We start from the raw sequence: 23,032 nt of genomic DNA, 5'->3' as shown, positions 1-23,032 counted from the left end.
AGGTGGAGTAGCCGGGTCACGGTGCCCCATGGAGAACTGGGGCGCAGAGGGCTTGACTCTGAGTTGACACATCAAATCCCATTTCAATTAACACATAAAACTGAGAAAACAAGTTTAGAAATTGGAAAGTAATTCAAACTCTGTAAAAACAAAAAGCAATAAAACACAGTTGTCCCAATATTTGGATAGTTTAGGTACCCTCAGCAATTCAAGGAGGCTGGGAAGTTAAGAGAAATACTTCAGCCTTGGCTGGACCAGTTAACATTCTGTTGAAAAGTCATGACCCAGCAAGGAAGTTGATGAGAACAGCATGATAAGAACAGCAAAGAGACTGGGACAGACAACATGAAATAGGAGGAGGCAGTCAGCAGGCCAGCCCCTGGCTTACCTGCTTATTAGTTCTGTGACCCTGCCGACGCCACTTGACCTTTTTGACCATGTCTCGGTGGTGCAATTAAAAAATAACAAAGCTTTTCATATGGCATGGGCGCTTTAGCCCTGTCATGACGGCCAGACAAGACTGTAGATGAGGGAATCCCTGCACCTCTCAGGCCAGCCTCTTACTGACTCTGTGACTCAGAAAAGTTTTAGACCATCTAGGCTTTGATTTGCTCACATGATGCATGAACTTGCTGCATGCCTGGATTGAATGAGCCCAGGCAAAGCAAATCCAAGAACCCTACCTTTCACACCAAAGCAGTCCACAATCCATGGTCTTGTCTTTCGCCACTGATACAATTGCAAACATGCCGATTCCTCACTGCATACACCTGAAGGACAGTGTCACGTTGAGCATGATATGATTTCACTGCATGATAAATATTAAAAGAAAAACAAAAGCAGAGAGAGGAGGACAAAGGGGGTGATGAAGCACCTCACCCCTCTCTAAATGGAGGGATTTGAGGATAAAGGCTGCGAGAACCCAAGTCTCAAACAGCCTCACCCACAAAGTAACTCGGGCCAGCCTAGCCGGGAGACGGCCACACAGATCTTTCCTTTCTTTCTTTGTTCGTTCTTTCTTTCTCTTTTTCTTTTTCCTTTCTTTCTTTCTTTCTTTCTTTCTTTCTTTCTTTCTTTTTTCTTTTTTTTTTTTTTGATGAAAAACACTATCAGTGATCAATGGCCTCCTGTCCAGTGGGAATAAGGTGTCAGGTGAGTGACTGTGAGAAGCAGTGATAATTCAGATCTTATCTAACATCTCCACTGAGAGGCAGAGTGATTGCTAGTTAATAGAATCTATAAAGGCACTCTCTGCAAACCTCCAGGGAGCCTCCTGAGCACAGAAACTAATGGGGGAAGCCTAGAGATTTTGCAAAGGGTCTCAAAGACCATTCACTTGTTCCAAAAATATGTTGATTCCCTGTCTTATACTTGCACACTGTGTCTCCACAACACGCTGAGACACAACATAGTTCATCCCTACACCACAGAGAAAGGAGGGCGGAGCTCAGAGAGCCTCACCCAAGGGTTAGAGAAAGTTGTTCAGAGCAAGAAACAGCCAAGCAGACATCAAGGATTTTCCCTCAGCTCAGCTGAGAGTGGACTGGGCAGCTGCCTGCTAGTGGAGGCATCAGCTCCCCAAGGACCTGGAAGTAAAACCGACAGCCACTTGATTTGCACAAGCTGGAGCGAAGAAGCCCAGCTTCTTCTAATACGGAGGTTCCTTTGACATTCAGACAAATGCCTACCTTCTCACACCAGTCTTTTTTTTTTTTTTAGTTAATTTTTTATTGGATATTTTATTTACATTTCAGATGTTATCCCCTTTCCCCAATCCCCACCACCACCCAGAAACCCCATATCCCATCCTCCTTCCTCCTCCTTCTATGAGGATGTGATCCCACCCACCCACCCACTCACTTACCCACCCACCCACTCACTCACCCACTCCCACCTCCTTGCCCTCGAATTCCCCCACACTGGGGCATCCAGCCTTCACAGGACCAAGGACCTCCTTTCCCACCTATGTCCAACAAGGCCATCCTCCCCTACATATACAGCTGGAGCCACGGGTCCCTCCCTGTGTGCTCCCAGGCTGGCTCACTCCAGTCTTTATCATGAAGTCTCTTCCACGGGCTGGAGAGATGGCTCACTGGTTAGTAGTGCTTACTGCTCTCCCAGAGGACCAGCTTTGGTTCCTAGCACCAATCAGGCAACCCAGCCAGACTCTAGCATCACTGACACTTCTGGCCTCTGAGGTCAGTCCACACATAGCATAGTATACATATGTATTCACATAAATAAAAATGTAATTATCTTTTCAAGAATGGTAAAAAAAAATCTTCCCAAAATAATAATAATAATTTTACAACAGTTTTAAGTGAAACTTTATCTTATTAATCTCAACCATGTCCCCTGAATATTTTAATCCCACTGTACATATCTGCTTAACACTTTCCTCTGAAAAAAAATTTACTCCATCTATGTGTAAGGTGTTTTTAAAATTCTAAACCTTTGCATATGTATGTATTGAAGACGTCCTCACACAAACTGCTCATACCCCACCTGCCCCTGCAGTGCACAGCCGGAGACCCCAGGACTGAAAGTAGAGAAGTAGGCGAAGTCAGCATCATATGGGAAGGTTGGGAGGTGCCAGGCAGTGCAGTGCCAACAGACAGCATCTGTAAGCAGGAGGCACAGAGACGCCAGGAGAGGCAAGTTCTCAGCCATGGTGATAGGGATGAAGGCAAAACACAGCGGACTTGGCAAGCATTAAAGACAGAATGGGTTTCCCTCTGTGACGCTGGCTGTCGGGTTGGGGAAGGCATCTCAGAAGACTCCCAGCTTTCTACTTGTCTGACTGGCTAAATGGTGGTGCGGTCACAGATGTGTTTAAAAGCAGAGTTTCAGGCAGGGTTTGAACTGGATCATGTGACTTTGAAGCTTCTGTGGGGCTGCTAACTAGAAGTATTTAAGTTCAAAAGAAGGGCCTGGGTGGAGATACAGCCTCGGGAATTGATGACACGGAATAGTAATCACGGTAACGGGTATGGGTAGCACCCCCTATAAGGAGCCCATGGTCTAAGAAGAGCCCAGGAACAAAACATGGGACTCTACATCTGGGTGGCAGGTAAGAAAGGAACGGCTCCCGTCAACAGGCGGAAGCAACGTCCAAAGATGGGAGAGAACCAACAGAGAGGAGAAAGCCGTGGGAGCCAGAGGGGAGGGGAAGGTGCTCTGCAGAAAGGGTCGAGAAGAAACTCAGTTCCTTAGAGAAGCCAAGAATGACCAGGAGCAGAGCAGTCCACAGTGACCACGAGAACAACAGTGGACACGCCTCCCACTGCCTGGTTCTTAAGCTGCCAAAGTCCTTCTGTTCTCTTTAGTTCCTCGCATTCACACTGTAGCTGTGGGATAGTCTTACAGGTGCAGAAGCTTCCGGGCCGAGCAAGTAAGGGGTTTGTCAGTCAGCTCCTAAGTTACTGACCTAGCTCCTAAAGTTGGAGATTTCAGTGCAGGGGCTTATCCAGGCTCCTGATTCTATCTGTAACCCACAATGAGGAGACGCCGAAGGGGCTGATGCAGAGCAGCTACTGATGATGGTTGAGCGTTTGCTTTTCACACGTCGTTCTGCACTTCCCAGAACCCAAAGGCATCAGTACTCTGGCAGTGTCTGAATCTAGAGCTTTTTAACCTAAACCCTTGCACTTGATTCTACATGTAAGTAGCTTGCCAGCAGAGAGGTGACGTGCATTCAAGTATGCTTTAGAAAGTGAATCGGTATTACCGGTCGCTGGTCATTGGATACCCACACCACCTGAAATAAAAATAAAATAAAGTAGAAAAAATATAACCTGCCCGAGGCTTCTTTTGGGTCTGGACCATCCCCACTTGTCCCTCCAATAAACAGGCTGTCTTCACAGTGAGGAGGTAAAAGTGAACCTGACATTTGGAATCAAGAGCTTCTTACATATTTGATGAAGTCAATACAGGCCTTCAGTCCGTTCTCCCTCCCCACACCATATGGTGGTGTTGTCACCATGGAGGTTGAGCAAGGACCGAAGACAGCCTGCACTGTGCAGGGCTGGTTGTCTGAACGCGATCTGCAGCTGTATTTCCGACTGGTGACCTGATTGGAATTTTTCTTCCCATCCATATACCTGGACAGTACCAGGAAGAGATGGGAAGCTGTTGGAATTCTCTACCTTATGCCAAAGATGGCTGCCATTTCCTTCCCACTCAGCCTAAGATGAGCCGTTTGCCTTTACAGAGTTTGCTATGGATGCAGTCCCCTTTCTATGAGCTGAAAATGTCTAGTTACACAGAAAGAATAAAAACAACCGGGGGACATGAGTGTGGTCACACATGCCCACATTGCCGCTGGCTTTGTTGTTACTGCTACAGTGGAAACATCTATTACGCATTAACTGTGAAACTCATTCTTAAACTTGAAACATCGGAGCCATTGGCTTGTCTTTGTCATTCCAGAATAATTCTAACCAAGTTGCATGTCAATTCCCTTACCTGTCAAAGAAATGCAAGATGCAAGTGTGTGCTAATGAGTCTCCTCTTTCCCCTGCCGTAGGTCAGTGCAGCTCAATGGCCAGCCCTTAGTGATGGTGGACGACGGGACCCTTCCCGAACTGAAGCCCCGCCCCCTGCGGGCTGGCCGGACGTTGGTCATCCCTCCAGTCACCATGGGCTTTTATGTGGTCAAGAATGTCAACGCTTTGGCCTGCCGTTATCGATAAGACACCCTCTGTTCCTGAGCTACTGGTGGGCCTGCTGGACTGCTCTCTCCTCCACACACGTAGCGCCCTTATTCCTCAGACACCTTCTTTAGCAACCAGCCTCTACTCCCATGCTGCTGGGGCAACATAGACTCTCCAAAGGGAGACTAAATGTCATAGTGTGAGCTTAGTCTAGGTAGGTGGCATTCTGTCCCTAAGGAAAATGTAGACATCCTCTGTTCCTACGCAAAGATAAAGATGTGTGTCTATTTACGCACAAACAGCTGACAGCAAGCTTCCAGCAGTGTTTCCAAACCAGCTGCCTGCGGGCCTGACCACACAGCAGTGTAACTAACTGCAAACCCCAGGCCCTAGCCTATGGCTGCTGCCCTCAGCAGAGGATGAGGGGGAGAAGTGGGTGGCGGTGCAAATCTAATCCTCTTCTAACTCCTCCTTTGTCTGTTTCCTGCTGCTCCTCGGGTTTCCTGACACCTCTCTTCCCATGAGGAGCTAATGGGTGAGTCAGCTCTGGCCTGCTGGGTGAGCTGTTTATATCATTTCCTGGCTGATGTGTGAGTGTGTGCATCTGGGTTTCTGACAATGGCATCCATCACTGGCTGGTCCTCTGGGAACGGGTGCTCCACAAGTAGAATTACAGTCATACTCTAACGTTCATAAGGTTCTGTTCCTCTGTGAATCTCGACTCCCTCCAGCTCGGGATGGGAGTCAGGTAACAATATTCCCCAAGTGGAGAGCAGTGCATTAGGCTCCACAAGAAGACATCATCATTCTTCATGCTGCCGGAAGGGAGAGAGTTGTAGTACAAAGAAAAAGCACACGGAAACATCAAACACACACACACTGATCCAACAAAGCAATTTAGACCTTGCCCTCAAACTGAAAGGATTTCAAAGACTCAAGACAGTAAGAATGCCTTAGTTGTTCGATTGACCAAAAACCATTGAGAAGAAGGCATGAATGAAGTCATTGCAGACACAGTCAAACCTTTCTGCCTCTTCCCACATAGCCAAGTCACAGTACATTTGCTAGAGAGGAAGACTAAAGGTGACCAGTTCCGTCCTACCCCAAGTGGATGTACTTGAGCATGTACAAAGTCTGCTATTGGCTCTGTTAGGAAGAATGGAGACCCCATCTGATAGCAAAACAGATAAACGGTATGTGGAGGGCTTCTGAGTCGGGCAGAGTGGAGGGACTTAACGGCCACCACTGGGACCTTCAGGGTATGGGGGACTTTGGAAACAAGCTGCAGGCACACTGACTTTCTGTGGACATGACTGACCTCAGAAACAATACGATGTGAATGATGCTACCTTCAAGGAGAAAGGGGACCCTTGACACTCCTGGGTGCCAGATAAGTAGGGGACAGGGCACTGTTTGTTGTAAACAGACAGGCTTGGGGAAGCAACAGGGGTATGCCTAGGATGCCTGAAGGATAAGGGCTTAGTCCCATTTGCAAAGTGAGAGACAAGAGGAAGGTAGGCAGCAAGGTGCCCATGACTTTGAGCTTGGAAAGCTGGGAATTTGTAGAGGGGAGCCACCCACCTGATTCTCCCCGTAAGGAAGACAGTGGGATTGGGCTTTGGTCTGCTCGTTTTCAGTACAGGATGAGCATCACACAGTGAATACACTAGGGCATACAAGGGCAGAGGACTGAAGACGGGCTGGCCAGCGTGGAAGCATCTGGAAATGGTGGCTCCCGGGGACCTTCCCTTCTCAGGCACCTTCCAAGGAAGCTCCAGCACAGCACTGGAGGTTGGAAGGAGGGAGGGAAGAAAAAAAGGAGGGAGGAAGGAAAGGGAAGGGAAGGGAAAGGAAGGAAAGAAAAGAGAAAAGAAGAGACAGTTGGATCAAAGTCAGGAAGAACGTGGGAGGAAGGGAAAGGAGACAGACAGATGTTTTGTTTTGTTTTTTTCTTGAACATGTCTCAGAATCTCTTCTAAGTACTTGTCTGGGTGCAGCTGCAGGGCCCCTGATAACAGTAAGGTGATGCCAGGCCCTGAGCTGGTTTGCTTTACATATGTTGAAGCCACATAATAAAGTTACTGTTGTTATCCTGCACACTTACGAGGCGTGGGAAGGGCCCGGCTGCCCAGCATCACATAGTGAGGTGGGAAATCATCCAGAACCTACTCAGTCACTCAGTCAGAAAAAGCTCAGTGGCTTTTTCTGTCACAGATTTGCCCTCACCTGGTGGACTGCTTGCTCTATATAACCAAGACTTCCAGAGCCCCACACAAACACATCTTCTGTAAATAGGCGTTAACTCTTCACTAAGTCTCCCAGAATGTAGGTCATTTTTGCTGCCTTTGTCTTTGTGAATTAAATGCTGCACCCATGAGGTTGAAGTTTTGTTTGTTTTTGAGCTAATAAAGGGGGAGGAGGGAAGCAATGAAATTTATCTTTAGAGCCCTGCAGTTCTGTCTTCACAACTATCTCCAGGAAGAAGTATTTGCATTTCTCAGAGGGCACCAAGACACTCACTAGAACATCACCCTACATAGCAGCTTTACCACAGGGTGTGTCTTGACACCCTGGGGGAGGGGTGGGAGGAGCAGTGATGTTGCTCTTGCCAGGGACTCTACCCAAACATTCACCCAAACACAGTTTCCAGTAAACAGCAGGGTGCAATCCAGAGAGGCATCTGGGGAAGAGGAAAGCCATCCTCCACCGGGCCTCTCTGGGTCAGTTTTCCTTCATCAAGCCAGATACAGCAGCGATCATGAAAGGCTTAAGAGCCCTTCATTTTAAACCAAAGAATGGGCTTGTGGATATGTGCATTGAGAGAGTAATCACGCGTAATGAGAAGTTTGTGCCTTTTGTTGAGATGGTTTTCTGCTCCCCTTGCCTCTAGGAATGATTTTCTTTCTCATTTCTTATCACAAAGCCTCAGAATAAATTCTCATTGTTATTGGGAGAGAAAGTCCCCATTTTTCTAATGCCCTGCAAAAAGCTGCCTCTGTGGGATATTAGCATTATCTCCTAGCTGGAGAAAGGCTTGAAAATATCAGACTCAAGCAACTGTGAGACTAAAGACCTGGGGCTCCCCAAACCAGGATTTCTTCTGCAGTCCTCTCTCCTGGGCTCCTTCTAAGTTCTGCCCTTGCTGGGCACTTTGTAAGCCCCCAGGGGGTGGGCTCAACGCCCTGTACTCTCTTTCAGGATAAGGGTAACTGATAGGTTCTGCCTGAGGATCCTCCACCCACTTCCAGCAGCAGGGTGAGCACTGGGGTTCCGGAGAGTTAACCACTGAGCATCTGCAGACAGCATATTCTGGGCCGGACTGTCATCTTCAAGTGTGCTCCATCTGGGTGTCCTGCATGCACACAGCACTCCGAGGCTAGGCTGTGCCTTGCAAATCCACGAAGCGTGCCTTCTTTCCAGAACAAAAGGTCAACACTTAACCTCTGTAGAAGGAAAGGCAAACCGGGTAGAATTCTATAATGGTCAAAACACCAGCAATGAGAGGACTTTAATATTTGAGGTACAAACAGCAACACAGAACGATAGTGATGTATCTGAGAAGCCCAGGAAGGAAGAGCTAGAACTGCAGTGTCAGCAGCACTGGCCCTGCCCACACTGTTGGTGGCTACTTCCCAGTAGCTTATTACTCTCTAGTTCCATGGCCTTCCTTCCGCCAGCCACTGTCTCCCAAGAGGGAGCCCAAAGAAATCTGCTCTTCTGTGAGAGTGAGAATCCAATTTTAAAATTGTCTGTGCTCATTTCTCAGGCTGTAGCCATTGAAAAGAAGAGAAGAAGAAGTATCCCAGACGGAGGCAATGCCAGGTTGAGTTATCCTAGTATAAGGCCCAAACAACTGGAAGTTGTAGAGTAAAGGACCACCGTCCCTTTGTAAGATACCCTTCTCATCAGTATTTAGACTCTATCGTCACCAGGAAGATAGAGAAGGAACCTTCACACACATCCATATAAGCAGACAAGAATGGGCTTAGACTCAGGTCTGCAGAATTTCAAAACCTGCACTGATGACACCCTGCCCCTTTCCTCAACTCTGTTGCCCACCACTAGCTTTCCCAATCCCCTGTGCCCATCCCACTGCTGGGAGAGCAGTTGACCTCAGGTTTGAAGCAGCCCAGGAGTAGCTCTGATGTATAGTGAGGAGGGCAGTGACCAGCCTCTGCCGTCCAGGCTCACCATGGCACAGTCACCTTCCTGGTCTGCTTCTTCAGGTTTCTCTGTAGAACAGGCTAAAAACCATTCCCACAGCCCTGACCTGCCTTTGGTGATGATGGATGGTATCTCTGCATCCTGGGAGGTAAATGGCAGAGCCAGCCAGCACTTCCATAGGCACTGTCTCCCTTCCCTCCCTGCCCTCCACCACTCAGGTTTGGAAGTCTCTATATCTGCCCATACTGAGCAGTAAATGGTATAGCAGCACCCCAGGGGTGATACCACATGCAAATACTTGCAAATTACACTCTGAAACATGAAAATAAACCAACCACATTGGCACAGCTTTCTCCTAAACTCTAGAGCAGCCCCTGTGAAAGCAGGGAGCATTTGGGAGGAGCTGAGAAGTTTCCATTTGACTGGCTCATTAATTCCTACCATGGTCCTGCTAGCCCGCAGTGGAAAAGGAGTCCTTCTGACAGCCCAAGTCAGGAATGTTACTCTTCTAATTATTATTCAGGAAAACACCCTGGGTCCAACTTGTAAATGTTATGTAATAAATTATAATTTCAGAAGAAATAGAAAGAAGCCTTGGCTTTATTCATCTGGAAGCCAGTGAGATGAGGTCAGGAGACCTTCCTTCCGGGGAAGGCTGTTTCTGCAGGGATTCTAACAGGCGTTAACTTAACATCCAGAACACATATTAAATTGCAGCTTTTGCAAACCTGGTGATTGCAAGAGAGTTCAAGGCCATGAGGTAGTGTTTTTTGTTTGTTTGTTTGTTTGTTTTTTAAGGTACTGTTTTGTAAGAAATAAAATATGACTACTTTAACTTTCTGTGGTCAGGGTGTTTTATTGAGGGAGGGGCAACGGTTTTCCACACCACTCCTGGACCTAAGTCTGAGAACTTAGACTTCAACACTAACACACACCTAACACACACTGGGGCCTTTGATTTCATGACATTGTTGCCTTCCTGCTCGCCTCAACAAGCCTTGCCTCAACCATTGAAGTAGAAATTGTCTTTCATAGTTCAGGTTAGACGTCATGGATGTATTGGTTAAGGATCTGGGGTTATACTAATATGTAAACCATACCATCTTGATAGCTATTATGATCAAGGTCCTTGTTCATGAATCAACTAAAGTTCAGTCAGTGGGGATGTGAAAGGGGCAGAGGTCGTGTGACATACAGTCACTCCTGTCTAGACTGACGGGACACACTGCCATCCTCAGCACTTCCCTTCAGGGATACTATGGGTACCCATGAGGGGCTGACAAACATGGAGAGAGAGCATGTAGGATCAAGTGAGAATAGTTAGGGCCCTGGCCTGGACCACTCAGTCCACAGACCCATCTAGAACTGGGCTCTAGAAAGTGAAGCCCGTGCCTGGGAAGCCACTGTCCAGCATTTGCTTTGTGAAAACGAAACACAAAGTGCTAAAGGGTGCGGGGAGACTGGAGAAGCCATGGTTGGCACGCAGTCCCACCACGCGTTTGCTATCGAGTGACAGTTACCGTTTCTATGGTGATACCAAAATCTACAGAACCTGTTACACGGTTCCCTAAGTGAGCTTTCTTCTTCACCTGCCCCACTCCTCAAGTCCTGACAACCTAGTTCTTGGATCAAAGAACAACCTGAATTAGTCCGCGCCTATCCACTCATTGTTAGTACTAGATACTGCGCCCTCTTCTGGACATATCAAAAACATAATTTGAAAACCCCAGTGGTGTGTGACTTTTCCTGGAAGCAAAGTCTATCCAGCCAAGACAGGGCATCAACAACGAACCAGAAAAAAATTATTCCCTCAAGTCTAGCTTGATGACCGAACAAAATCACTGGAGTGACTTCCAGGAGCACAGGCGACTGTACCACACAAAACCCAACCCAGCATAGAGGACAAGCCATGAAAGCTGGCTCCCTCACTCCTAGAACCTTCTCTCCCTAGCTTTCGTAACCTTGGGGAGGGACCTGGGAATCCTATAATCTACTGAGTTTCCAAGGTTTTTATGTTTTGTGAGCTTGAGCCTCAAAAGCCCCGCCTTCCACCAAAAGAGAATGTTTCCATTCAGAGAAATGAGCTATAGAGCAAACTGCAAAGTGGGCCTCTGGGCCTCTGAGGAAGCTAGCCACATCCACAGACCATGGCAGCTCTACCAGACCGATTCTGGTCACTTCAGAAGAGAAATTGTCTAGACTCTCCGTCCCTCAGAGTCCTCATCTATAAAATGAGGACTTTGGGTTAGGTGCTTGTGACTGGGCAAAGACAGGAAGTGCTCTGGAGTTTGCTGGTGGCCAGCCTGACCAAAAAGCCGCAAACGCCACATGCACTCATGGACAACGCTTACACACACACACACACACACACACAGTGAAAAGACAGACCAAATAATGGAATTTTTAAAATATATATCTAATTTAAAACATATCTAGAACCTAAAGAAATCTTACAATCCAGTAATAAAGGCAATTTAAATGGAATAGAATAATAGAAGGAGTAAAAGATATGAATAAATATTTATTTGAAAGAAAAAAATAAAAGCTACACAAATGAAGAGAAACCACCTTTAGTCATCTGTAAAACGCATGTCACTAGCATCAGGTAGCATGAACTAGACTGGCTATAAATTGTTCTTGAGTAACAGTTATTCAAGCTTACAAACTGTTTGAAACAAGAGGGAAACGACCGAAATCAGCAGGATAGCACTGGCAGACTCAGGACTCAAGGACACAGATGCTTTTGGCTGTACTTTGGAGCCCGGCTAAGCAGGGTGGTGGGGAAGGCACAGGCGCACGCGAAGCTGTTTGGACCTCTGGTAGCTGGAGTGGCCGTGGCACTGTCTCTTGGCTTCTGCCTTGTGGGTGGGGCGTGTTCCTGCTGCATTTCCTTCCCTACTGGGCTGTACACAAGTTTCCCTGTAGCACCACGGTACCCAGTGAGGACCCGGGTAGGCTCCTTCTGCGGACTACATTGGCTTCTTTACTCCTTTCGCCATTCCAAATACACATAAAATCTTAATAGGTTGCAATCACTCACAGGCTCAAGACAAAAGCCCTAATGTGCATGCAGCCCTCAGTCCGATTGGGAACCCTAGTAAATCAAGGAGTTGCGACACACCAAAGGTAGTTGGGCTCTTCTGCATGGGTTCAGTCCACCGGAGGGTAAGTAAGGGTAAGCACCCACAAAAGGGTAGCTAGTACCCACAACCAGATTCGGCAAGAAAACTAAAGGCTAGGAAGGGCCCAGTGGAGGTGCAAGGAAACATGAGTTCTGGTTCCATTTGGTCCCTTTTCAGCAAGCTGGTTTTCTCTCAGGGGCCTCAGTTGTCCCTTTTGTAAAACTATGGAAAATTCCTTTAGCTAAGTCAAGCAAAAGGGCCTCTAGAAGAAATGTCACCGGCGCTCAGCAGGTGCCTCTAAAGGCAGTGGGATGCCTACTTATGCCAGGGGGAACGTGGCACCTCTCCCTGGCACCCGCAGTTTACCAAACAGGAGACCAGCAAGAGCAGTGACCAGAAGGGCAAAAGCACTGCCAAATGAGAGCAATGCCTGATGGGGCGGGGCTCGAACCCACAAAGCAGGCCCGGGTCATGTGGCTGGGTCATGTGTCCCACCCGGAAGCGCGCCGCAGGCTGGCTACACTCTGGGAGGTGCGAGCGGCGGATCCGGTACGTGGGCATCGTGAGTGACCGAGCGCCGCCCTGGGTCGCCCTTCCGTGGTTACCCTCGTCCAGCCCTCCCAGCTTGGAGACGCCCGGGCTCCCGGGGGAACCGACTCAGTCTCTTGCCCTTTTGGAGCAGGCGTCACAAGCCAGGCCTTCCTCCCCGGGAGGAGAGGGGGAGGTGGGTGTCATTGCTGGAGTGCTTAAGCAGCTACTGGGCGGAGCCACGTAGTGACGCGGTGCTAAGTGGCACCGGGAGACTCCCTCCTAGGCCAGCTACTCACGCTAGAGCATCGCAGGCTAGGTCCCCACCCCTCGCACCCACTCCTCTACTGAGCTGGGTTTGGCGGGACTGACCACTGGGGCAGTTTGCTGGGGACAGTGCTCTGACCCGGTGGTAAAAGTGAGTGCAGGGGATTTTCCCAGGATCGCCCTTCTCTTCAAAGTTCCCTCATTTTAGAGCAAGAAATAAAGAGAACAAAGGTTAGAAAATGAGGTTAGCAGCCTTTGAAGATCATCGCCAAAACCGTGAAACCTAATACCCACCGAGAAGCGTGCGGGTGTTTCCCGGAAGTTGCCATCAAGGCCAAGCCTGAGGGTAGTGCAGCCAGGCTCAGAGTTTCGTTGCTTTCAAAACCCCCAGGATCGAACCTTCCTCCTCTGCTTTAACTTCTTCTTGTCTCTTATCAAAATGGGAGGATTCCAGAGTCGGCTTATTTCTCTTGTTATTTGAAGCCGGGAAATAAGATAGCCACCCACCCACCCTTCTTGTCCCTAAGATGAGCCTACTGGGCTGAGGTTGCAACCTGGCTGGTGTCTCCCCGTAACCCGGTAGGAAGGTGCAACATGGTTCTGTTCCCTGGCCTCCCAGTGGGAGTTTGAAGCTCCGAGTTGAACGTGACCTAGGGAAGCCCAAGCCAGAACCAAACCCGGATGCCGTTTCTTTTTCACTGGGACTACTCCCGGCCAGCCTGGGATGGGTTGTGTGGTAACCAATCACTGCTCACAGCTCCCTGGGGCTGCTCAGGCTGGGATTGCCGACCACACCTGTGACCGAGTGACTCCGAATATAAACTAAGAACTGTCCAGTTGCAGAGGAGGTAGGAACTAGTGTGCTATCCACACTTGCTCTACATGAAGGACTCCCCGAGTTCATGGTCCTTAAAATGGGGGAACCTGTGACTTGTCAGCTCTTGTCCAGGTTGTCCACTCAAGAAAAGGCGGCAGTGGAGACCAGACCCTCTGCATGCCTTCATGCCTTCTCTGTCTTAAGCATTTGCAGGCCCAAGGATGCTGTGCTGTTGTTTGCTGAACTGGTCAGAGTCTAGCTCCTTGGAAGCCCTAATGTGTGCTTTGCCAAGGTAAATGATGTTCCTCTCCTGGGGGGTGGGGGGGCAGGGTGGGAGGATGGGGGGTGTGGAGAGGTGGACAGCACCCACTTGAAAAGCAGAATGAGAAGAGTGAACTGCACCGATTTGTATACCTCTTTCCCATCCCCCTGCCCCTCATGTCACTACTTCATTAGGGGGCAACAAGGTAACCCCAGAATGGCTGGGTGCTGGCTGGCATGCAGCCAAGGGCTCAGTGAGTGTCCTATGTGGTGAAGCTCGTCTCCTTACTCAGGCTGAACTCATAGATGCGACCTTTGCCCTCACTTTCCCCTGGAAGATGAAGTGTGTGTTGGTGGCCACGGAGGGTGCAGAAGTCCTCTTCTACTGGACAGATGAGGAGTTTGAGGAGAGCCTCCGGCGGAAGTTCAGGCAGTCAGAGAATGAGGAAGATGAGGTACGGGCAGAGCAGCGGGCTGTCTGGGGGGAGGTGGGGGATTGGTAGTGGAGCCCCAAACCCACCTAAGGCCGGGAGGTCTGGGTGCCTCTTCCTAGTCGGCAGGAGGACCCTGCATGGCCAGCCAAGGCAGCCCTTTGATGTCTTGAGCACTTTGGTTTCCCACCTCACCAGAGCTGTCTGGGCCAATGACGGGGGAAGGAGGTAAATTTTAGCCCCACGACAGAGAAACTTGATGTCAGATTCTCTACCCAAAGAAGCTTGGCGTGTGCATAATGCATTCATTTTAACAACTCTATTAAGTGTACTGGACCAACTGTTTTCTGTTCACATTTAAATTATACCATCTGATATGTCTGTATCTGAGATTCAGTCACAATCAGGGAACTGTCTGCCACCCCAAAAGCTTTAGCCCCTCTTTTATTCCCTAAGAGTCGGTGAGCAGCTTGCTGTCCGGTGAGTCTGTGTCTAGAGGAATCATACACAGCGGTGTGGGTACATTTCCTGTTGTGGTTGGCTTGGGCTGGCTCTCTTACCTCATGATTCTTTGTCATGTCTTAATCTGTTTTAGCGCCTGTCAGTCACCGAGCGCCACCAAATCTATAGGCTGTAATTCGTTTCTTCGTTTCCTTCTTGGTGGACATTTGACTTGTTCCCAGGTTTTGGTTACCATAGACCCATTGGATGTGAACATACATCTTTGTATGGGTTTGGATTTTGTGGGTATTTGTTGTTGTTTTGTTTTATGTATATGGATTTTTTTTCAAGTGTTGTTAATCCTGAGAGTTGCAAGAGAAAAACCAATTCTACCCTTTTGAGCCAAATTTGAAGCAAGCTTTAATTAAATACTGACTGGGAAGGACTTTGGTCAGGACTATTCCCGGGAGTTCCCAGCTGAGTGACCCTGAGACACATGTTGCAGGGGCTTATAAGGAGAAACCGGTCCAACCATTAGAGAGCAGTTGTTTTCCGAGAACTACAACTCCCAGCATTCCGGGAGGTTACCTGATCCTTGGGTGGGTAGGCTTATACATTAACCTCAGGTCTTACCACTGTATCTGAGTACCATTTGTATGCAATGCCCACTGAAGCCAGAGGAGGGCACTGTATCACTTAGAATTGAAGTTACAGGTGGTTGTGAGTTGTCATGTGGTTACTGGGACTAGAACCCGGATCCTCTGCAAAAACAGCAAATGCTCTTGCTATCTCTCCAGTCCCTATACTTCCTAAGAGACTCCCCCAAGCTCTCCACAGAAGAGCTATCCACCATTTTATACCCCACAAGCCGCTTTCCAGGTCCTCATTGATACTTAATATACATTCTTTTTTATTTTAGCCAATTTAATAGATGTCAGCTAAAATCCTGAGTTTTATTTTTCATTCTTTGGTGACTAATGACTCTGGACAGCTTTTCATATACTACTTTGCTGAACCTGTTTCCTATATTAGATCAGTTTTCTCAAGTGATTCTTATTGAATTTTTAGAGTTTCTTACATAGTTCAGACATGTCTTTTATTAGATCTCTTTTGCAAATATTTCCTCCCAGATTGTGGCTTGTCTGTGCGTGCTCTTGAGAATGCTTTCAAAGAGCACGCGTTTGCAGTTCTGATACTGCGATTTTCCATTTTTGCAGCTACAGATCATGCTTTTGGTAACATAGCTAAGAAATCTTTGCCTAACCTAAAATTGCAAGGAATTTTCCCCATATCTTCGCCTGGAATTTGTTTAGTTTGGGGTTTGGTTTGGTTTGGGAGTTTTGTTGTCTTTACTATTGCTGAATTTTTATTTATGAGCGTGCATGCACACATGTGTGTTCAAATGCCACAGCCTGTGTGTGGTGCTCAGAGGACAACTTTCGAGAGACAGTTTTTCATTCTACTATCATGAGATCAAACTCAGATCATCAGGCGTGGCAGCAAGCATCTTTATTTACTGAGCCACCTCTAGCCCCTATTGCTATTCAGACAAGATTTTACTAGGTAGCTCAGGCCAGCCTCTAACTTGCAATCCTCCTGCCTCTACTTCCCAAGTACTGGGATTATAGACACACACCTCCATGGCAGATTTAGGTTTGGATTTCATATTGGACCTAATGGACCTTTGGATTGAATGTAGTGTAGACTATGGCTGTAAGCTGTTCTGTATGTGGACAGGCGGTGTATTTAGTATCACTCGGAAATGGTTGCCATCTTCTCTTAGATAACTCCGGTTGTGTGTTTCATAGGAATCATTTATTTTGCATTTTTCCAGGGTTAATTTTGAGTTAAACTTTTAAAAAAAGATTTATTTATTGTACGCATATGAGTACACTGTTGCCGTCTTCAGACACACCAGAAGAGGGCATCAGATCCCATTACAGATGGTTGTGAGCCGCCATGTGGTTGCTGGGAATTGAACTCAGGACCTCTGGAAGAGCAGTCAGTGCTCTTAACCACTGAGCCATCTCTGCAGCCTGGGTTAAACATTTTTATTAGAATTGCAGTGATCAAATCATTCTTGCATTACCTGATATGCACAAATCTAGCTAAGGATGAGACTGGTGCCTGGCTGAACTCACTCCCCTCTCCCCTCCCCACCCCCACCCCACCCTGCCCCCACCCCACCCACTGCCCCCCCCACACCGCCCCACCCCCACCACAACAGCATCAGCCTGGTGATGCCCTTGTCCACTGTCAAGAGGAAACAAGACTCTTTAAGATTTTATAAGAAATATTTCAGCTCTTTTATCCAATTAAAACCTGATACAGGAACAAAATCCTGTGTTTTCTGTTCCTAAGTAGCTAGCGTAAGGACCGGAGTCCCCGAGTTCTGATGTATGCATGCTGCACTTAGTTTCTGTTGAGTGACAGGAGTTCTTGTGGGGAATCTGAGAACCCACAGTAATTTTTAAGAAACACTTAATGTCATCACCTAGTGCTATTAGCTCTTAGCAAACTGCTTTGGGGAGCTACCTTTTATATGGTGGGGTCAGGCCATATTTACGTTCCATTTCTCGATTTTTTAAATTTCATTACATTAATTCATTCTTGCATTTTGTTAAATGAATGCAAAAGCATATACCCAATGGTACCACTATATCCAAATATATGAATAAATGTATTTTCCTTGAATGATTTCTTTATATATAGATAGTTATGTGCCGTTATATACATGTATGTGTGCATGCACACACATACATCCTAGTTAGCTATCACTCTGGGAGCACTGATGTGCTTGAATTTTATCCCTTTGCCCAATTAAATAGTCTAGAAATAAAAATGAGTTGAAAGCCACTTTATAATTTTACCAATAGACATATAAGAATATTCCTTTATACTCTGTATGTACTGAAAAAAAATTAGTCACAAGAGATTCTCAATTGAAAAAGCTACTGTTTTTATTTCACTGTAGGGTAAGTGACTGTACTCAATCTAGATATTTTAAATGGCTTTCAATATAATATATGACCGTTAAAGAAAACAATAGAATTTTTTAAAGAAAATAATAGAACGTTAATAAATCACAAGCATTTGTTCCTGCCTATGTTAGGGGATAGTTGCTTAACAGTACTGAGAACCTGACGCTTGCTGGCTTCGGGGGCACAGCAGCAATAGCAATGGCTTCTGGGGGCACAGCAGCATTAGCGATGTGTCCCTGCTCTCAGGGAGCGAAGGTCCAGGGGCCACCGTGGACAGGGAACTGTATGTAGAGTAAACTTCATGCATTTAGGCTGAGCTCCACCGCTGACAGCACTGAGTAGGCTGTGGAAGGAGAGTGACTGCGGTGGGTAGCCTAAGGTGACAGCAAAGAAGCTGTGTAGCAGACCCCGGGGTGGGACCTAGGGCTGGCTTCCCGAGCAGTGAGAAGGTGGGTAAGGAAGCTGCCTGGGCCTGCGCTGTGCAGCCTCTCGTTCTGTTTTCAGAGTGAGGGATTCCTACATTCTTTATGCATTCCAACACTCTTCCTGATGAGGAGCCAGCTTCTCCAGTCTGCAGTCAACAAGAGCAGCATTTTCTCCCTTCTCCTCACTCCAGCATTGAGGGTAGAATTAGTCAGCTTCCTCCAGTGTTTCACAGGCTCTTGTGTCTGCTGTTCCCTTCTGCTGTTGGGGAAAGGAGGAGGAGCAGTGGGGATGATGGAGAAGAGTATTGGGGAAGAAAGGAGGAGCATTAGGGATGATGGGGAAGAGCATTGGGAAAAGGAGGAAGAGCAGTGGAAGAGTATTGGGGAGGGGAGGAGTAGCAGTAGGGATGATGAAGGAGAGTATTGAAGAAGGAAGGAAGGAGGAGCAGTAGGGATGATGGAGAAGAGTATGTCTGAGGAAACACATGCTTATTAGAGAACAGAGAAAGTATAGAAACAGGAGAGAGAGGTGGGGTTGGGGGAGGTCACTCCTAAGTCATTGAAACAGTAATATTTTAAGTAGCTATATGGATTCTCCATCTCTTAGCTAAGGACTTCATAAGCTTTTCCATTGCAACCTCTTTTACCACAGATAGTTATTCATGGTCCCAGATGTATAGGTATAAAATAAATGTGGAATTAAACACTTACTAATAATAAGTAACTAAAAGTGTTTTGAACAATCTAACTGTATTCATTAATGAAAGAGGAAAGCAACATTAAACACTAATGACACGGGCGTACTTGTTTATTTATTAAACACTAATGACACGGGCGTACTTGTTCATTTTCACTAAAGAATAATACCTGGGACTGGAGAGAGAGCTCAGTGTTCTGAGCTGTCAAGAGATCTGAGTTCAGTTCCCAGTGCCTACAGCAGGCAGCATGAGTCCGCTCATAAGTCCAGCTCCAGGGTATCTGGTGTGCTCTTTAACCTCCATAGGGACCTGCGTGCACAGTGATACACACACACTCACACACGCACGCACACAGAGGCACACACGTACATGCCAGCATGCACAGAGTTTAAAATAAAACAAACCTGTTTTATAAAACTAATTAAATTTTGGTACTGCAGGACATAAAGCACTCTCTGGACTGCTTTATATTTTGATTTTATTATTGTTGATGCTAAGAACACAACTTCACCTAAACATTAGCACAAAATAGTAGAAATATGATTACTGCCATTTGTTAAATTGTTGGTAATTCTGCCCTAAACCCAAATCAAAATTCAGTTAATATTTTTATGAAATTAAAGTCAATCACTCAAAGACCTATTTTTAAAACCAAATACTCTAATACAATATAGCCTGAGACACACTAATTTATTACTTAGGCAGAGAAATGACAGTAAGAAACTCTAAGTGTTTTCCATAAGCAAAATAATATGTTCCTATAAAAACAGAAAACTATGAGTGGTAGTGACACACACCTACCCAGCACTGGAGAGGCAGAGGCAGGCAGATCTCTGAGTTCAAAGCCAGCCTGCTCTACAGAGTGAGTTCCAGGACAGCCAGAGTGACACAGAGAAACCCTGTCTCGAAACAAACAAGCCAACAAAAGAATCAGAAAGAAGATGTGAGCAGTAAGAAACCTGGAATCCATAGCATTCGGTAATCTCAAATCTGAGCTGGGGTGTTACAGGCTGTGTTCGTTGGTGACATGTGGCTCAATGCCATGACAAGGTGCAGAGAGCACAAGGTATGTCAGGCTGAGGTCTCCTTTGACCCTGTTTTGCTTTTTATTTTGAGTTAGGTTTTGGTGGCTGTACGCTCAGACCCTTGTTACTATTGTCAGTTTGTAACTACAGTTTAAGAAACTGTGGTTTAGATGTATTACTTTTTTAGCCATTTTCCTAGGACTGAATGTTTCTGGTTTCTCCAGTTGTTTGACGTCACACATTGCTGTTATGAACGTGCTTGTGGGCACACACTTGCTTTCTTGGGATAAGTTCCCTGAAGTAGGCCATGTCTACAGATGGCATGGACTTTGGTATGTGTAGTAGACGTCTTGGAGTCACAGAGGTCTCAACTAAATGCTCTAAGCACTATAGCGGGGGAATGGGGCTCAATTCCTTACAGGTTTGTCCAAACGTCTGTCATTATGACAAGATATTATTTGCAGAATTCATGCTTGAAACTTATGCAATTGAAATACAAAAGAAAAAATGGAAAAAAATTCACCAGAACTGCCCAAGTTTGTGGCCTTGTGTCGGGCTGCTGTTGTAGCTTCTCTTGTAGTACGTGTGGCCTGTGGACTGCACTCAGACAAACCCATTTAAATGTTTCCTCTGGATCTGGACCTTGAGCTGCAGTCACTGGTCTAAGCCCACCCTCCTAGGCACCACACAAGGTCTGGGGTACCTCTCCTTCTACCTTCCCCGTCGGACAGCAGTGGCCCCTCAGGCAGGTCTGACACTGTTGGCTCTCTTGCTGTAAGGCCTGGGTCTTGTTTGTTCCTATGTTCCCGGTATCTGACACACTTTCCAACATGCCCAAACTATGACTGTGCCCTACCTTGTTGGTAGACATTATATCAGTGTCAACACCTCAAGCGTCTATGTGGGGTGGCCCATGCTCTGCTCTCCCTCTCCGCAGCTCCCCGTGCTGGAGGACCAGCTCAGCACCCTCCTGGCTCCAGTCACCATCTCCTCCATGACGATGCTGGAGAAGCTCTCAGACACGTACACCTGCTTCTCAACAGAAAATGACAGCCACCTGTATGTCCTGCATCTGGTAAGTAGACAGCCCCGCAGCCCTCAGCATACCCACAATCCACGGAGTCCTTGGGAGCCAGATGCCTCTTTCTTACCTTGGACTGTAGAGCTCTTTGGAAGGCAGAAACAGTCCCCTAGGCCTCGTCCTCCCCTTACTTACTCCCCGAGACCTGGAAGGCAAAGGGAGTCCCCGGGGGACCAGCTGACACTCGGACCACCTACAGTTTGGGGAGTGCCTGTTCATCGCCATCAACGGAGACCACAGCGAGAGCGAGGGGGACCTGCGGAGGAAGCTGTGTGTGCTCAAGTACCTGTTCGAGGTGCACTTCGGGCTGGTGACGGTGGACGGCCAGCTCATCCGGAAGGAGTGAGTCACTATCGTGTCCTCTGTGAGTCAGGTCATGAAAGTGGAGCTCAGAAGAGCCATGTGCTCTGATTTCATTCTGCAGATGCAGAACGCTGCAGAGAATGTAGACAACCTCCCCAGCACCACCCAACTGGTTAGCAGCAGGAGCCAGCCCTCCCAGCCCTGGGCTTCCCTGCTTCAGCGTTCTGACATTATGTGGGAATTTTACTCATCCCTCTGACTTCTCAATGAAGCTGTTTAATCTCCCTACAGAAAAATCCACAGTCCCCTCAGCCTTGTGGCATCATGGGCCTACACTAAGCCTCGGTGGCTGAGAATAGCCTCCTATGTCACAGCATGCATGGAGCAAGGAAGGGCCGTGGAAGAGGGTGGTCTGGAGTTAGGACCACAGGAGTCAGGTTCAGAGTGGGACTGCCTGATTCACCCACATGAATGGAAAAACCTCAGGGTCTGAGACGCTGTCTTTTGAATTTTGAAGGAAAACTTGCTGGATCCACCAGCATTGTTTTCTTGGGTCACGTTAGCCATGTGGTTGTGGTGTCGATAACCCAGGCTGTAGCACATCCGTGGGCGCCTGGAACACAGCCACGGTGGCCGTGCTGGCTAATACCCTGCATTGACCCCTGGTTCTGGGATTGGTGGTTCACAGAACCCTGGGGCTGTAAGAAGCCTAGGAGATGCAGGTGCCTTCCTGTCCCTTCCTGACTTGCCTTTATTTCTTTCTCTACTTCTTGTTGTTGTTGTTGTTGTTGTTTTCAATGTTGGCTTCGAACTCACCCATGCTAGGCAAACAGTACCACTGAGCCACACCCCAACAACCCCTAAGTGGCCTTATATATCCATATGAGAAGGAACCCGAGGAATGAAATCATTTCCTGGTTCCCTGCCCATGCTGCTCACTCACACCAATACACACGGCTGGCCTCTGTTCACACTCTGGCCTCTGTGCACACTGCTGGTCTCTGTGCACACTGCTGGCCTCTGTACACACTGCTGGCCTCTGTGCACACTGCTGGTCTCTGTGCACACTGCTGGTCTCTGTGCACACTGCTGGTCTCTGTGCACACTGCTGGCCTCTGTGCACACTGCTGGCCTCTGTGCACACTGCTGGTCTCTGTGCACACTGCTGGCCTGACCACTTGGGTGTCTGATGCTGACCTGGGACAGGGTCCTTGGCCTTGACCAGGGCCAGACAAGAGCAGCTTTCCCACTGACCCTTGCCCTCCCTGGCTCTTCCCCCAGGCTTCGTCCCCCTGACCTGGAACAGCGTGCCCGAGTGTGGAAGCACTTTCAGAGACTGCTGGGAACCTACAGCCGCCTGAGGGAACAGGAACAGAGCTTTGTTGTGGAGGTAACTTGGGCCCAGATTCATCAGGGCTCAGGGGTGTCTGGCTCAGGGGTGTTAGGTCCTAGAGGTGTCTGGCTCAGGGGTGTTAGGTCCTGGAGGTGTCCAGCCATAAGACCATGTTTTTACCGTAATGGGCAAGAGGACAGCCAGATCCTGAAATTATCCCCTTGTCCTGTTACTCTTTCTGCCTGGGCAGCAGGCTAGGTACTCCGGTGTGCCTTCCCTTGGTGAGCAACTGGATTCTGGGCGAGAGTCTCAGGGCAGTGTTTGGGGCTCACTATAAATTAGAGAACCCTGAAAATTGCCTTCAACCTCACTCCTCCTAGGAAAAAACTACACTGAGCTTAAACTACAGTGGAGAGCCTTGGTCCGGTCTGCTTCCTTGAGGGCAAACACAGGGTGTCTCAGTGGGGTGCTCTCTCTCTCTCTCTCTCTCCTCTCTCTCTCTT

The 23,032-nt window shown here is 47.7% G+C and overlaps 2 protein-coding genes and 1 long non-coding RNA gene across 12 annotated transcripts in view; 2 read left to right on the top strand and 1 right to left on the bottom strand.

Annotated features, from left to right (window-relative positions):
* On the bottom strand, positions 1–4,547 carry LOC114626477. 2 transcript variants are annotated; one of them, XR_003712243.1, is made up of 4 exons: positions 4,465–4,547; positions 3,428–3,757; positions 684–770; positions 1–100 (listed from the first exon to the last, which is right to left on the bottom strand). It is a non-coding gene; the product is annotated as an uncharacterized LOC114626477 (long non-coding RNA). The 2 variants fall into 2 exon arrangements; XR_003712242.1 differs by lacking the exon at positions 3,428–3,757 and having other exon boundaries at positions 4,465–4,544.
* The window catches only part of Hpse2 (heparanase 2 (inactive)), a 593,647-nt gene extending 588,588 nt beyond the window's left edge, over positions 1–5,059 (top strand). For 2 of the 3 annotated variants that reach the window (XM_028773848.1, XM_028773840.1), the window contains one exon: positions 4,526–4,691. In XM_028773848.1, the coding sequence (XP_028629681.1) occupies positions 4,526–4,691 (166 nt within the window). Of the gene's footprint in view, positions 1–4,525 lie in introns of all 3 variants that reach the window. The other variant, XM_028773832.1, reaches the window with a different exon arrangement.
* A 7,370-nt stretch (positions 5,060–12,429) lies between these two features.
* The window catches only part of Hps1 (HPS1 biogenesis of lysosomal organelles complex 3 subunit 1), a 25,162-nt gene continuing 14,559 nt past the window's right edge, over positions 12,430–23,032 (top strand). For 4 of the 7 annotated variants that reach the window (XR_003712162.1, XR_003712163.1, XM_028773327.1 and 1 more), the window contains exons 1-6: positions 12,430–12,487; positions 13,755–13,842; positions 14,105–14,266; positions 20,750–20,887; positions 21,093–21,235; positions 22,478–22,586. Coding sequence is in view for 5 of the 7 variants with exons in the window: in XM_028773327.1 (XP_028629160.1) it covers positions 14,150–14,266; positions 20,750–20,887; positions 21,093–21,235; positions 22,478–22,586 (507 nt within the window). In the remaining 2 variants the exon portion in view is untranslated. Of the gene's footprint in view, positions 12,488–12,524; positions 12,663–12,755; positions 13,582–13,754; positions 13,843–14,104; positions 14,267–20,749; positions 20,888–21,092; positions 21,236–22,477; positions 22,587–23,032 lie in introns of those variants that run through there. The other 3 variants (XM_028773353.1, XM_028773346.1, XM_028773337.1) reach the window with 3 other exon arrangements.

This window comes from Grammomys surdaster, unplaced genomic scaffold, assembly GCF_004785775.1.
Source record: "Grammomys surdaster isolate TR1022 unplaced genomic scaffold, NIH_TR_1.0 66, whole genome shotgun sequence".
Taxonomy (NCBI): domain Eukaryota; kingdom Metazoa; phylum Chordata; class Mammalia; order Rodentia; family Muridae; genus Grammomys; species Grammomys surdaster.
The sequence above is the reverse complement of the archived record's forward strand: the minus strand, read 5'-3'. Positions and strand labels throughout refer to the sequence as shown.